At 46.4% G+C, this 16,643-nt stretch overlaps 1 protein-coding gene across 1 annotated transcript in view; it reads right to left on the bottom strand.

The window, feature by feature from the left end:
* The window catches only part of LOC127183695 (tetratricopeptide repeat protein 41-like), a 51,831-nt gene that overhangs the window by 11,605 nt on the left and 23,583 nt on the right, over positions 1–16,643 (bottom strand). Inside the window, exons 7-13 of the mRNA XM_051139783.1 lie at positions 13,609–13,807; positions 12,193–12,371; positions 7,282–7,421; positions 4,904–5,075; positions 3,566–3,713; positions 2,208–2,360; positions 202–335 (exon numbers count right to left, since the gene is read on the bottom strand). Coding sequence (XP_050995740.1) covers positions 202–335; positions 2,208–2,360; positions 3,566–3,713; positions 4,904–5,075; positions 7,282–7,421; positions 12,193–12,371; positions 13,609–13,807 — 1,125 coding nt within the window. The remainder of the gene's footprint in view (positions 1–201; positions 336–2,207; positions 2,361–3,565; positions 3,714–4,903; positions 5,076–7,281; positions 7,422–12,192; positions 12,372–13,608; positions 13,808–16,643) is intronic.

The following is a 16,643-nucleotide window of genomic DNA, read 5'->3' as shown; positions in this document are numbered from 1 at the left end:
GAGTCCAGGACAGCCAAGGCTACACAGAGAAACCCTGTCTTGGAAAAGAAAGAAAGAAAGAGAAAGAAAGAAAGAACAAACAAACAGTTAAAAAAAAAAAAAAAAAAAAGCAAGATGTGACGCCATTTTAAAGATACACAAAGCAGGAAACTGATCCTCCGAGGAAAAGCTGCCATTTCATGAACAGCTTGGAGCAATTACCTAGTTTACACAAAGTGTCGCTTAGGCTTATGCTCAGCTGCTTCCTGACAAGCTTGCAGGTGGCCACGCTATCTGCTTTCTCCTTGATTTTTATTACTTGTTTATAGTATTCAATCGCTTGCTTCCTTTGAGATCTAGGAGACAGAAATTCAATTAAGGTATTGCACTGAAGAAGTACGGCATATGGCTCACTCAACAAATAGTCTCCAAATGCTGGCCTTAGCATGGGGTGGGGCAAAGAAGAGTAAGGTGGGAGCCATCAGCTGTTCCTGCTGCCATGCTTCCGGCGCTGTGGACGCTGGCCCTCGGAAACCGTAAGCCCAACTAAAGGCTTTCTTGGTCGGAGTATTTTGTCACAGCAATAGAAAGACAGCCTCACACGTGCTCATCCTGACCCCTTTGAGCATGAGCCATACCCCTAGCCCTTCAAGAAGATGGTAGGATCGCTGAGTTTGCAGCCTAGGTTGAAGCTGAAGAGGGGAGGAATGGTTCTGCAGGTAAGCTCTCTGCTTCCCAACAGGAAGTGCTCCTCTGGAGATGGGGGGTGAGGGGGGAGGGTTGCGGGCCTCAAACAATCTGGTGCCTCTACTGCCACCTGCTGTGGAGCAACAGAACCACACCCATCGCTTCACAAACCAGTAAGTGGATGAGATCCCAGGATGGCAAACACCTGTCCGACTTCACAGTTACTCAGCAACAGAAACAAAATCGTGAATCCGGCAGTGGCACACAAGCCCACCACCTTACCTAGTCCCTCCCTTGTTTGCTTATTTGCATCAGTCTTCATCTTTTAAATATCAGCCAGAACTCAAGCACTATAGATTACTGTTAGGCCTCAAAGAAACCCAAGACAAATGGCTAAGTGAGCAGTCTAGCAGGGTCTCCCAGCACTGCTACTACCTGTGAGTGTCCTGGCTCCTCACAGCGTCTCACCCCGCCCCCTACCCTAAGCCTCTCCAGCCCCTGAGCGAGCTTCACTTCCCTTCCCCCAGCTTCCTGTTCCTATATAACCTCAGCCATCCTGGCTACACACTTTATTGGCTTCTTTCTTGGTCCTCCACGTTTGGCTCTTGGTCCCCTCTCTCCTCTCTCCTCTTTCTCTCTTGACCATCCCCCCCCTCCTCACTCCCCCACCCTTCACACCCCCCCACCCTCCTCACCCCCCACCCTCCTCGCTCCCCCACCCCCAACTCCTCATCTTTCCCCTCTCATGGGTGGTTCAGTCTGGACTTCTCTAGATGCCTCTGTCTGTGTTCTCCCTCAATTCCGCGATAAAACCTCCTCCTCAAGCAACTCCTCCCACACTAGCCTGCAGCCAGCGGAAAAAAGAGTCAGATCTAGACATGCTGGTATGGGGGCCCTGGGAAGATCGCTACCACTCTCTTCTACACCTAGATGTGTGAGGGGCTGAGGACAGAGCCACATCTCAAAGGCTGCTGGTCAGAGGGACAGCAGGTGAGCCTGACCTGAGACGCAGTGGACTCTGGCTTCAGTCACACAGGCAGCAGCCAGGGCCTAGGCCTACACAGAAGCCCTAATGAAGCACACCCACTCACAGCCCTGGCAGGAACCCTGGAGGAACCTCGCACTGAGAGCCCTGGACCCTGTGTCCTTCCCTGCTGCCAAAGCCTCCACGTTGCTCTCAGAATGTCTTGTTTTGTTTTGCTCTGTTTTGGTTTTTCGAGGACAGGGTTTCTCTGTGTAGCCTTGGTTGTCTTGGACTCACACTGTAGACCAGGCTGGCCTCGAACTCACAGGGATCCGCCTACCTCTGCCTCCCAAGTGCAGGGATTAAAGGCGTGCGCCACCACCGCCCGGCACTTTCAGAATGTCTTACAGAGATGCCCTAAGAAACACAGCAGGGCAGAACCCTCAGGAAGGGCACATCCTCACTCAGTTTATGGAAAGACTCAGAGACACAGGAGCAAGATGGCCCTGATAGGCCAGATGTCGGAGAACTGGGAGAGGGACACAGTCCTTGAAACCGTCCATAAAGAAAAACTTACCTTTCATTATCTCCTAGTAAAAAAAATAGCAAATCTGCTAAAAATTCCATAACTTCTCCAACCAGTATGTTTCTATTGCCAAATAGACGTCTTCTGATATTCAAACACTCTTGAAACTTCACTTTTGCAAGGGCCACGTTTCCAGCAGCCAACCTGAGAATGAAACACAGGCCTGTGGTTTAGCAGGCATGGAGAATGCTTACAGCCCACGATCCAGATTCTCCGGGCTAGCAGTGGCTCTCATCAGATCCTGTAAGAACAGTCTGTAACCGTGGGGGGAATCAGGAACCTCAAAAGCACTCAGGTGTCTGTGTGTGTGTGTGTGTGTATGTATGTATGTCTGTGTATGTTTGTGTCTATGTGTGTGTGTCTGTGTATGTGTGTCTGTGTATGTGTGTGTCTGTGTGCATGTGTATACATGAGCATGTGTGACCTGTGTCTTCAGCATGGGGCAGTGCTAGTGATTCAACCCAAAGCCTTGTACATACATGCTAGCACATGTTCTAGCACTGAGCTACATCCACCTGTCCCCAGAAATATCTTTATAAAGAAACCAGAGTAGCCAGGCCTGGTGGAACATGCCTATTATCCTAGCATTTGGGAGGCTGAGGCAGGAGAACCATGGCTCAAGGTCAGCTTAGGTTACATAGTGTATTTCAGGGCAGCCTGGGTACCTGGCAAGATCTTGACTCAAAGGAAGAAGGAGGAGAAGGAGGAAGAAGAAGAAGAAAAGGAGGAGGAGGAGAAGAAGAAGAAGGAAAGGAGGAAGAAACTACCATACTTCTCAGCACAATAGACATTTGGGCAGGATAACTCCTTGTTGTGATCTGACCTCCCTGCATACTGTAGGTAGCATCCCTGGCCTCCACCTCTAGATGCCAATAAAAACCCTCCAGCCAGACACATTAACCAGAATCATGACCGGATATTGCCAGAAGTGCCTTGAGAAAGTCCCAGACCATCCGTGGCTGAGCTGCACTATGCTGGAAGACCGTGCTCCAGTGCCCAGCACTGAAGCCAATGGGTGAGAGGGGTTATTGACAACAGAGTCAGATCAAATGTAAACACAAACACGCATTGTTGAGATGGGGGTCTCATGTTAGCCCAGACTGACTTTACATTTTCTGTGAGGCTGAGGCTGACCTCGAACCCCTCACAATGATGCATGCCCGAGTGCGGGGATTGCAGGCATGCATCGTTGTGCCCAGCTTAGGCTCACCTGGGAATGGAACCCAGGACCTCATACATGCAAGGCAAACTACCAACTGAACTACATCACCAGCCCCTGAGCGTATTAATAAAAAGAATAGACGCTAATGCAGAAAGCAAGAAAGATTAAGAAAAAAAATCATGCTTACACAAGAACACCTTCAGTATATTTCATGGTAGCTTGATCACGGGTATTATCAGTCATGAACTTGGAGACTTCGATGGCATATTCCAAAATGTGGTTTTCTCTTAAGAATTCCTCCGGCGCCGATTTTGCCAGGTTATTCATCACCTTGACTACAGGGAATAAATGTTGGCAAAGAATATGATGCTTAAGGTTCTGTTTATCGGAACGACAGCAGGCCTAGCACTGACTATCATTCTTTTTGGGGGGTCGGGAGGTTTGAGACAGGGTTTCTCTGTGTAACAGCCCTGGCTGTCCTAGAACTCTCTTTGTAGACCAGGCTGGCCTCAAACTCAGAGATCAGCCTGCTTCTGCCTCCCAAGTGCTGGGATTAAAGGCGTGCCATACCCGGCCTGAATATCATGTCTTCATCATGCCAAGAGCCCAGGTTTTTCTGGACAAGTCGTCCACTGCCCTATACTGAACAGGGTTCGTTCCCATAGAAAGCATCTGTGTGCACGTGGCAGTCACAGGGCCAACAAACTAAGACAATGGTTTGAACCTGAAGAGTGGATCTGTTAGAGGGAGGATGGCATAGGTGCACATGAGCGTGTAGGTACAAGTCAGAGGAGGGGGCGGGAGAGGGGAGGCAGAGGCAGAGCAGGGGATACCTTTAAGTTTCATTCCACAGGGACCACCCACCTTTTTTGTTTCTTTGTTTCTTGTGACAGGGCCTCTCAGTGGCCTAGAATTTACTAGCAAGCTAAGCTGCTGGCCAGAGAGCCTCCGGCGGCCCCTTTCCTGCATCTCAGCATCCCGAGCATATGCTACCATGTTCATCTTCTTTTGTTTTTGTTGTTGTTGTTGTTTCAAAACAGGGTTTCTCTGTGTAGCCTTGGCTACACTTTGTAGACCAGGCTGGCCTCAAACTCACAGAGATCCGCCTGCCTCTGCCTCCCGAGTGTTGGGATTACAGGCGTGCACCATCATGCCCAGCTTACTGTGTTCACTCACCTTCTTAACATGGGTTCTACCTGTGCTTCCTAAGTGCTGGGATTAACAATATCCACCACCACACTTGGATGTGAATAGTCTTCTTTTTTTCTTGTTGTTGTTGTTTTGTTTTGTTTTGTTTTTTCAAGACAGGGTTTCTCTGTGTAGCCTTGGCTGTCCTGGACTCGCTTTGTAGACCAGGCTGGCCTCGAACTCACAGTGATCCGCCTGCCTCTGCCTCTCGAGTGCTGGGATTAAAGGTGTGTGCCACCACCGATGGCTATGAATAGTCTTCTTTAAGTCTCTCTCACCCATCCCCCGGGGGAGAAGGACCCTAGGGTAGCTCTCTGAATTGCAGGTGTCTGCCTACCTTTCTGCTTCATCAGCTCCGAGCTGATTTTTAGGTCACTGAGTGTGAACTGCAGCAGATTTGACCAAGCTTTCTGAAAGTATATGAGTCCTTTCTGAGTCATCCCGACTTCAAGATATAATTCTCCAATGACATTCTGAGCTTTCAGGAGCATTTCTGTCATGGATGGGTTCTGTACAAAATGACAAAGGGAGCCACTCCTGAAAACAGACTGTTGGCAGTGACAGCTACCAGCACCCCCTACATCACTTCTCAGGGGAATTTAAATATTTATTAGATAAATGGCTATAATGAAATCTTTATAAGGAGATATGTCAAACTAAGAATGCATTTTGGAGAATGTTTTCAGAGGTTACTAGTTAGTGGTAACAAGTCTTCATGTGTGACACGTTTGTAATGTAAAGTCTTCTCAATGTCTGTAAAGGAAGAAGTTGTTATGGCCTATTTTAGGTATGAGGAGTACTTAGAATTCATCAGTCACAGACAAGCAGGAGGTCTGATTAGGTCCCTCCCCTCACTGGCAGCAGGGCCCAGCTTGTCTTAGAACTGGAGAGGTTGGAAAGTTACAGGTGTCCGACTGTGTGACTGAGCCCATGATCAGAAGAGGAGGCAAGCTCCCAAAATAAGGCTGTGTGTCTTTTTTTTTTTTTTTTTAAGATTGATTGATTGACTGATTGATTGATTGATTGATTGATTATACAGTGCTCTGTCTGCATGTACAGCTGCAGGCCAGTAGAGGGCATCAGGTCACATTATAGATGGTCGTGAGCCACCATGTGGTAGCTGGGAATTGAACTCAGGACCTCTGAAAGAGCAGTCGGCACTCTTAACCTCTGAGCCATCTCTCCAGACTGGCACGCTGTGTGTCTTAAACCAATGAAATGGGGAATTTGGGAAGGGAGCAAGTCTAGAGGACAGGAATTTCTCAGGATTGGGAGACTTTAAAAATGGTTGTCATGGGGGGTTGGGGGTGGGGAGGCTGGAGAGATGACTCAATGGCTAAGAGTACTCGCTACACTTCCAAAGGACCCAGGTTCAATTCCCAACACCCACATGGCAGCTCACAGCTGTCTGCAACTCCAGTTTCAACAGATATGATATCCTCACACTAATGCACATAAAATAAAATTAAATAATTTTTAAAAAAGTTGTCATGTCCCAAATCAGTACTCTAGCCATTTTTGCCACTTTTCTATGCTGTGTCCCTTTCTGTTGAATTGTATATTTAAAATTGCTTTGTCTGGGGCTGGAGAGATGACTCAGATGTTAAGAGCACAGACTGCTCTTCCAGAGGACCTGGGTTCAAGTCTCACACCTACATGACAGCTCATAATTTTCTGTAACTCCAGTTCATGACATGACACCCTCACTCAGACATACATGCAGACAGAACACCAATGTTCCTAAAATAAAAATAAATTTTAAAAATTGCCTTGTTGGGGTATGACTTCCACACATACTCTGGTGCCTCATATTTGACCATGTCCCCTGGAAGGGGAGACCTGGTGGCACTCAGAGGAAGGACAGCAGGTTACCAAGAAGAGACTTGATACCCTATGAGCATATACAGGGGGAGGTAATCCCCCTCAGGAACAGTCATAGGGGAGGGGAATAAGGGGAAAATGGGAGGGAGGGAAGAATGGGAGGATACAAGGGATGGGATAACCATTAAGATGTAACAAGAATAAATTAATAAAAAAATTTTTAAAAAAAGAAAAAAATTGCCTTGTTTTCAGGCTGGGCACGGTGGCACACACCTTTAATCCTAGCACTTAGGAGGCAGAGGCCAGTGGATCAGTGTGAGTTTGAGGCCAGCCTGGTCTACACAGTGAGTCCAGGACAGCCAAGGCTACACAGAGAAACCCTGTCTCAAAAAACAAAAATAAAAACAAAAAAATTGCCTTGTTTTCACTAGTCACCTGGACTTGTTCTCTTATTTCCAATAGGTCTAGCATATTTATTTTACTAACTGACACTTCATAAACTTAACCCATTTACTCTTTTCTTTTTTTCTTTTTTTTTTTTTTTTTCGAGACAAGGTCTCTCTGTGTAGCCTTGACTGTTCTGGACTCACTTTGTAGACCAGGCTGGCCTCGAACTCACAGCGATCCTCCTGCCTCTGCCTCCCGAGTGCTGGGATTAAAGGCATGCGCCACCAGTGCCCGGCAACCCATTTATTCTTGTGAGGCATTCACCAAGGGAAGCTACTTGGACATGGGTTTAGGGCAACAGAAAGTCTTCAGCTAGAATTGTAGCCTCCTCTTTGATGAGCCCTTCCCTACTTGTATAGTAAGTTATAAAGGAGCGAAGGTCAATGGCTTCTGAGAGAACAAAAGGAGGAGCAAGCGTGAAGGACTTAACTCTTTTTCTCACGTTACCTTCAGTAACATTTCCTCCACACTCAGGAACAGCCTCTCGGCTTCACTGATCTTGCCCATGAGCTTCAGGAAACTTCCAACAAAGAGTATCATCCTGCATTTATCAGCAGCATTAATCTGGGAGAGGCTGCACTCCAGCACTGAACAGAAAGAAAAGGAAACAGGCCTGAAGCATGCTGGGAAGGAGCAGGCCACCTGGGCTTACTCCTGCGGCAAGATGCCACAGCTGCATTTCTCGTTCCTGTTGTCGGGGTGGGGTGGGGGGGTGGGGGGTGACTGCTTGTTTTCTTTGTGACAAGTTCTTTGAGGTTTTTTGGAGGTAACATCTCACTTTGTAGCCCAAGTTAACCTTGACCCCACTATCCCCTACCTTTGTCTCCAAGTGCTGGGATTATAGATACATGCCATCATAGCTTCAATTTCTTTCTTTCTTTCGGGGTTTGGTTTTGTTTTGTTGGTTTTTTGAGACAGGGTTTCTCTGTGTAGCCTTGCATATCCTGGATTCACTTTGTAGACTAGATTGGCCTCAAACTCACATTGATCTGCCTGCCTCTGCCTCCCGAATGCTGGGATTAAAGGCGTGCACCAACCAACATGCCCAGCTTTCAATTTCTTGTTAAAGATACCAGGACATTTTTTTTTTACAAATATTGGCAAATATTTTAAATGATGCCATCAAAATCTATAATAGTATCATACAACCTAGTTATATAAATGTTAGACTCTAAAGAGCTAAACAATTATATAGCTCAATCCATATATTCTTATAATTTGTGGTTTAGAATGATTTTTTTTTCAGGAATGAAAAAGTTTGTATTTCTTACACAATTCTACCCTGTGTTACAACTATCTCCAATTGCTAAGTTAAACAAAAAGAAAATGTTAGAACTCGGGGAACACAGACAGCTCTGTAACACACACACACACACTCAGAAGGCTGAGCAGGGAAGATCACAAGCTCAAGGTCAGCAGGGACCACTTTGGGAATTCAAGGACAACTTGGGCAACTTCATGAGACCTTGTCTCAAAGTCAAAAGTCTAAAAGCACAGTGATAGAGCACTTGCCTAGCTCATATAAGTGCTACAAAAAGGCAAAGCAATAAAAAGAAACAAAATAAAGGATGTACACTTGTATTTGTCTGTAGTTATATACAAATAAAAACATATGAAACCTTCGGCTCAAAGATCTAGTTCAGTGCACGGTGTGACAACTGACAGCCTTGGCACTGTCCTAACTTCTCTCTTCATATGTTCTAGAGCAGTGGTTTTCAGCCTTCCTGGTGCTGCAACCCTTTAATAGAGTTCCTCAATTGTGGTGACCCCCATCCATAAAATCATTTTATTGCTTCTTCATAAGTATAATTTTGCTACTGTTATGAATCTGATATGTAAGATTTCTGATATGGGACCCCACAGGGGTCGTGATCCACAGGATTTAAATTTCTACATGTTTTGTTTGTTTCAAATTACTGGGTGGGTCTAACGCATTTGTCACAAGTGATTGCTTATCCTCACGGGTTGTTTTGGGGGCCACCGTGACCTGTATCCTTCTTGCTTTCACAGTCATACACAGAGTCAGCATGCACTGTGTACCTACGGTGTGTCAAGCAGCATTCTAGGGCCTGAGAAAACAAACAGACTACATCCCTAAGGAGTATAAAGCAGCTGTGGGCTAACGTGCTTCCGGTCTGAGAGCAGAAGCACAGACAGCCACAGGAGAGGATTGTGGAGGGCTAAAGTCAGAGATGTTTGTCCAAAGTAATCAGAAAAGCAAAGGGACTAAGGTTAGAATAAAAACTTAAGAGTAGAAACAGGAAATGGAGATACCTCAGAACCACAACAGCTACTCAGAAGAGGCAACAGGTGAGGAAGAACAGCTGGAAAGATGTGGGGATTTTGCGGGACATGGTGGCACACGCCTTTAATCCCAGCACTTGGGAGGCAGAGGCAGGTAGATTGCTGTGAGTTCAAGCCAGCCTGGTCTATACAGCAAGTCCAGGACAGCCAAGGCTACCCAGAGAAACCCTGTCTGGAAAAACCTGGAGAAAAAAAAAAGATGTGGGGATTTTTGCATTCCAAGGAGATTAGAAGGTCCGGATGCCTGTCAAGGGTTTGGGCTTGAATGGATTAATATTATGAATGAAAATTCCTAAAAAGAGGCTGTGTCTGGCTGTGAATGAAAAACTCCTGGAAGGAGTCTGTGTCCCCTGAGACTTATGGCCCAGTTGGAATTTCAGTGCAGTGGAGAGACTAGAATTTCGCAGGTTCATGGCTAGCTACTTTAGCTTGGGTTAGTTTTAGCCTCTGGAACAGTCAATGCCTGAACTAACACCTCGTGATGATAATTAAGAACCCTTTAGAAGCTATTAACTTAGCAGAACACTAGCTTCTAGCAATCCAAGAGCTAAGAATGTCATCAGAGGGTACCCTGGGCCTACAGAACAGCTCACCCTGTCTCTTTGTGCCTGCTTCTCTGATGTACCCACTGCTACACTTTCGACTTGCCTTGATTTATGACTTTCTATGTTCTGTAAAACTATAAAAACCTCACAAAACTGCTTTCACATTACAGGAAATGTGGAGTAACCCAAATCTGTGTCTTTAGGTCATGGTCACTCAAAATGGCTCTAAAATCAACTTTTTAATTTCCTTTATAATGAGAGCTGTGGTTTTATGGTGCCTTGTTCTACCAATCACTTCACCACTGAAAGCACTTTAAGAAACCATCACGAAGCCTGGCGTGGTGGCACCCGCCTTCGATCCCAGCACTCGGGAGGCAGAGGCAGGTGGATCACTGTGAGTTTGAGGCCAACCTGGTCTACAAAGCGACTCCAGGATAGCCAAGGCTAACACAGAGAGATCCTGTCTTGAAAAACAAGAAAGAAAGAAAGAAAGAAAGAAAGAAAGAAAGAAAGAAAGAAAGAAAGAAAGAAAGACCATTGAGAACCCTGCCTCCCACTGACCACATCTTCCTGTTCAGACACAAGAGAAAAGATGAGAAAATAGTTTTGGTTGGTTGGTTGGTTTTTCAAGACAGGGTTTCTCTGTGTGTAGCCTGGACTCCTTTGTAGACCAGGCTGTCCTCAGACTCACAGAGATCTGCCTGTCTCTGCCTCCCAAGTGCTGGGATTAAAGGCGTGTGCCCTCTCTCCCCACCCCCACCCCCAACCAACGAGAAAATAGTTTTTCTCATTATAAAACTAATACTCTCTGTCATTCTCTTCTCTCATCCTATGAGTGCTCAACTTCACTCTGTACTAAACCATACCTATCTTCACACACACACACACACACACACACACACACACACACACAAACACACACACCTTTAAATTTTGAATTGGAATCATTCTCAAAAGGCTACACATTTTCTTTCTCTAAAAACAAGAGAAGTATTCCCAGAGTGATTCCTAGGGAGGTTGCAGATGAATTTCAAGATTACATGAATATCTGTGTAATAGTACAAAGGCAAAGGCTAGGTGGTCCAAGAGTGATGCAAGGATGGCAAAGTCCACGTCCATTGCTAACTATCCGGGAGACAGACCTTGAGGATCCTGCCCCACCTGAGCTCAGTTCCCTTCATGTCAGTCAAGACATGAGTACTACATCACAGGTTCCAAGACGGTGCAGATATAAAGTCCCTAGCTGGCTGGCATTTAGTACGACCTCAGCAACGGGAATTTGTGACAACAGGGCTGAGAATTTGAGTGACATCCACCTGACTGCACAGCAAGTTCATGCTTAGCCTGTCTCGAAGAAGAAGAAGAAGAAGAAGAAGAAGAAGAAGAAGAAGAAGAAGAAGAAGAAGAAGAAGAAGAAGAAGAAGAAGAAGAAGAAGAAGAAGAAGAAGAAGAAGAAGAAGAAGAAGAAGAAGAAGAAAAGAAGGGATCAGAGTCTTCTCGGGTTTCCAGAGAGTCACCTGAGAAGGCAGGACCTCCATTGCTGTTTTAGTGAGTCCACGGCCAGGAGAGGTGCCTGGCTAACCTATTTTAAGAAGGAAGAATATTGCCAGGTGGTGGTAGCACACACCTTTGATCCCAGCACTTGTCCAGGACAGCCAAGGCTACACAGAAAAACCCTGTCTCAAAAAAAAAAAAAAAAAAGAAAAGAAAAGAAAAGAAAGAAGAAAAAGAATGAAGAATATTATCCCTCTGTTTAATAAGCAGGAAACACAGGATGGGGAGGGGAGCAGGCAAAGGGCCTACTTATGGATGCAGCAGTGAAAAGTACTGTCCAAAGTGTTAGCCAAACCCAAGAATGACACAGATCATCAAGAGCAGCATTCTGCTCGGCCTGAGACCAGCTTCAACAGCAGACAGGTGGGGTCAGGGAAGGAGGAAACAGCCACCAGCAGTTGGGTTTCACATACTTAACCTGAGGCATCGGAGGTGCGAACAAGCCTTCCGTGTGGCTGTGGAGGAAAGCTCCTGGAGGGGTCCGTGTCTGCCCCGACCGACTGGCTCCTGTAGAGCACTGTAGAGAGGTTGGATGGCCACAGCCCACAGTCTGATCTTGGGCTAGCTCTAGCCCTCCAGGACAGCCATTCCTTGCCCCCCTCTGTGTCTGAACTGACATCTTATGAGTGATAGATTAAGATCTTTCGGCATCTGCTAGCTTAGCAGACCGTTAGCTTCCACCAATCCTAGAGCTAAGGATATCGTGAGATAGCATCTTGGGCTCATAGAAAAGCTCCTTGCATCTCATTGTGCCTGCATCTCTGAGGTATTTTGAACTTTCTTTGCTCTGTAAAACTATAAAAAACTCTATAAAACTGCTTCCACACGGAAACATGAAATTAGGGGTAACCTAAATCTGTGTTCCCTGCACCATGGTCACTCAAAGCTCCAGAATAAACTATCGCTACTCCTTTTGAGATGAGAGCATGGGCCAGAAGCACTGTTGCTGGCGTACCTGAGAGCATGGGTCGCCTCTTTATTTTCTGGTAATGTTCCGTTTCCATCTTGGCAACGGAGAGCAGAAAAGCCTCGGCTACGTCATTGCCGGCCTCCAGTAGCACAGCCCAGTAGTGGATGAGATGCAGCCTGGTCCACAAGCTCGGGTTTTGGATTTTCGAAATGAAATCTGTGATACTTGTGACAAACACAATCAAGTTAGTACTCATGTCTCGAAGGGAGCTAGTGTTCTGCTTTGCCCATTTCACTAGCCCAGCTGTAAGCTTTTTTTCCCCACAGCAGGACCTCATATATTCCAGGCTCTGAGCCTGTGCAGATAACCACAGGTGCACTGAGAGTCTAAGTACAGTGGCTGCAGCCTGCCCAAGGATGTGTTCTGCCGGCCTCTGTCCCCACCCTTGGCTTTTACATTTTTTTTCCTGCCCTCTCTTCCATAATATTCTCAGAGCCTTGTAAGAGAGCCAGTCCCACAAACTCCTTAAAGCTTCGGTTATCACCAGGTAAACACAAGCCTTTCCCTGTTCCACAGTCAGAGCCTGGTCTCCCCATCTATTCAGAATCCCCCTCCTCTGGGTAGGCTCCTTGGCTCTGCCTCCCAAGCAAAGGCATCCCTCCCACTCTCATGCTTGCAATTTCACATGAAACATGCTCCCCAACTATAGTAACTGTCTAGTTCCACATCCCCCCACACCCCTGCCCCAAACATATGGAATGTGCAGAAGAGCTTAGAGCTGTGTCTTGGTGAAGGGCTATGACAGAGCCAGAGGCAGGGTGAGACCCCAATAAACTTGCTTAGTTAGTGCGTGAGGGCAAAGGATGGGAGCAGGGGAGAGAAGGGAGAACCAAGAAAAGCGAGAGAAGAGTCTGGCCCCCCGAACACAGCCCATAAAGATGCTTTTTCAACTCTTGCATATGGAATGAGAGGGGAGACTTCTATAGTGCCAGACAGACCAAACAGAGCCTGCTGCACTCGGGAGGCAGAGGCAAGCAGATCGCTGTGAGTTCGAGGCCAGCCTGGTCTACAGAGTAAGTCCAGGACAGCCAAGGCTACACAGAGAAACCCTGTCTCAAAAAACAAAACAAAACAAAACAAAAACAAAAACAAACAAACAAAAAACAGAGCCTGCTGCACTCAGGGGGCAAAGGCAGGCAGATTGCTGTGAGTTCGAGGCCAGCCTGGTCTACAGAGTGAGTCCAGGACAGCCAAGGCTACACAGAGAAACCCTGTCTCAAAAAAACAAAACAAAACAAAACAAAAACAAACAAACAAAAAACAGAGCCTGCTGGGGGATCCACCGACCATGAAAGTGGGTTCCACACGAAACTCCCATACGTGAATGAAGGATGGTTTTGCTCAGGGAAACCATGCTGCTAACGTGACCTCAAGCCTCCACATAAAGCTAGCTGGACTTACCCCGGGCTGGTGATAAAGCTGCATAGGCCTTCCCAACACCCGCTCATCTTCATGTGCCACGGCAGCTCCTCATACACTCTCCAGAAAACGGTTTGCCGCTGGAAGTACCTCACCAGGACCTGGTGGAAGTGGGCCTTCTTGTGGTTGATGGTGTTCTGGGCCACGCTTGGGCTGCACTCTCTGACCGGAGTGATTACGCCTGTTTCAAAACAAACTGCAGCCTCACAGCGCTGACTTGTTGGGTGTACAACAATATTACCACAGAAATATGGCAGCTCTGTTGCTATCATTAGGGAAGGCCCGGTAGGAAAGTTCTTCCTGAACAAACATGAGGCCTGGAGTTTGGATCCCCAGCATCCATATAAACACCAGGCAGGTGTGATGGCTCACCTGTAATTGCAGCACTTGGGAGGCAGAGAGATCCTATCTCCAGAACAGGCTAACTGGCCAGCTAGCTAGGCTAGCCAGATCCATGACCTCTGGGTTGAAGTGAGAGACCCTGCCTCAATACCTAACATGGAAAGCAGTTAAGACATCTTAGCCGGGTGTGGTGGCACACACCTTTAGTCCCAGCACCCGGGATGCAGAGACAGGTGGATCACTGTGAGTTCGAGGCCAGCCTGGTCTACAAAGTGAGTCCAGGACAGCCAAGGCTACACAGAGAAACCCTGTCTCAAAAAAAGAAGAAGAAAAAGAAGGAGGAGGAGGAGGAGGAGAAGACGACATCTGATATCAACCTCTGGCCTCTACACATGTATACACATACAAATGCATGCACACATGCATGCAGACAGGTGGGCAAAAATGCACATATACATGACCAAAAAAAGTACCTTACACAGTGTTCTGACTTTCTCCAGAAAGTATTTTTAGTTATGGTTAGGGTAAATGTGTGCACTTTCCATGCTGAGTGTTCCCCACCCCACCCCACCCCCAATTCCCACAAAGAAGCCCTTTCAAATACTTTTCTATTTTCTTTTTCTTTCTTTCTTTCTTTCTTTCTTTCTTTCTTTCTTTTTTTCCGTTTTTCAAGAGAGGGTTTTTCTGTGTAGCCTTGGCTGTCCTGGACTCACTTTGTAGCCCAGGCTGGCCTCAAACTCACAGCGATCTGCCTGTCCCTGCCTCCCAAGTGCTGGGACTAAAGGCATGTGCCACCACTGCCCAGCTTACTTTCCTATTTTCTTCTTGTTTGTTTCTTTTAAGGAGAGTGGCAGTATAGAAGGACAGAGGGTAGTCAGAAATATAAAGATATTATTTATTTATTTATTTATTTCATGAATGGGTGTTTTGACATTATATATGTCTGTATGCCACATATTGCAGTGTCTACAGAGGTCAGAAAGAGGCACCAGATCCCCCGGAACTAGAGTTATAACAGTCGTTAAGTCTATGTGGCTGCTGGGAGTCAAACCCGGGTCCTGTGGAAGAACAGCCACAGCTCTTACCCATCAAGGCATCTCTCCAGGCCTGCTTTTCTATTTTGAGTACACACCATGGCCGCCGCCTGAACAAGTACTCTCTAGCATGGGAAGGCGAGCATTTGGGAGACCTGATTCTTCTCCCTGGATCTCCTAAGGGCCTGGTGGTCTCTGAGCAAGCAAATAGGAATGTGATGCTAAAGCCGGAACTATTGTGTGTTCATCCCCAAAGGCACTCGGCTCTGACAGGCCACACTACTCAGAAACCACTTCTCAAAAGTCCAGGGCCCTGTGGTATCTATCCTCAAATTTTGAAATATTGTGAGTAATTTTACATTTTTTTCCCTTGATACTCTTTCTGGTGAGATGAACGGAACACACACTAGATGGCACACCAAGCCAAAGTTGTCATAAGAACTGTAGCTGAGGAGAACCCACTTTTTAACCTTCTGCATTTGAGCTCAAATGCTCCACACATCTGGAGAGAGTTTGTGTTATTTGGTCAAAGGTGTACACATATGCTCTGGTGGAAATGCAATGCATATGAGACCTATGGAAAAAAAGAAAAGTCTCTTTCCTCACAGTATGGTGAAGGCATTTTTGTGGATGGTACGGTGAGAGAGTAAGGTAGAAAATGAGAGAGAAAAATTAATGAGACAAATAATATGCTGAGTCCCAAACTTGCAAGAGTAAAACACAAAGGCTAAAGTTACCAGCATTCTGGGCTGGGGTGCAGCTCATTAGTGGAGTGTGTACTTAGCTTACACAGTCCTAAATTCAGTCCCCAGCACAGGTGAAAAAAGAAGGGTTACAGACTGTTGTAGATACACCACATTTCATTTTATCTTTTACAAGATAGTCTCACTAGGAAGACATGACTATGAATTCTCGTGTGACAAATGAATTTCTTAAAGACTTTTTCTTTTATTTGTTTAGTTAGTTTTATTTATATAGTGTTCTTCCTGCATGTCTTTTTAAAGATTTATTTTTTTACTATTATGTATGCAGTGCTCTGCCTGCATGTATACCTGCAGGCCAGAAGAGGGCACCAGATCTCTCATTATAGATGCTTGTAAGCCACTATGTGATTGCTGGGGGAATTGAACTCAGGACCTTTGGAAGAGCAGTCAGTGTTCTTAACCTCTGAGCCATCTCTCCAGCCCCAAATGAAACTTCTTCAGACCAGGAGATCAGACAACTGCTCCCCACTAGCTACATATGGGATGCAAGCGAAGGCCTGACCCCAGCATCACCTTGGCACAGCTCTCATCAACAGCCTTAGCCCCGAACATTTGTGCATTGTTATGACTCATAGCAGGTTAGAATATACTAGACTGACATCCCGGTGTGATGGCACACGCCTTTAATCCCAGCACTCGGGTGGCAGAGGCAGGTGGATCGCTGTGAGTCTGGTCTACAAAGTGAGTCTAGGACAGCCAAGGCTACACAGAGATCCAAAAAAAAAAAAAAGAATATGCTAGACTGACAACTGCAAATCACAGTGGCTTGAGAGAACAAGGGTTCATTATGTCTGTCTTCGGATAGGAGGCCTGAAACTCTAGTGCAGGTGGGGAAATGCCAGAAGAGACTCATCTTGAATGTGGCACGGCCACTCAG

Source organism: Acomys russatus, chromosome 31, assembly GCF_903995435.1.
Source record: "Acomys russatus chromosome 31, mAcoRus1.1, whole genome shotgun sequence".
NCBI classification, from domain to species: domain Eukaryota; kingdom Metazoa; phylum Chordata; class Mammalia; order Rodentia; family Muridae; genus Acomys; species Acomys russatus.
The sequence above is the reverse complement of the archived record's forward strand: the minus strand, read 5'-3'. Positions and strand labels throughout refer to the sequence as shown.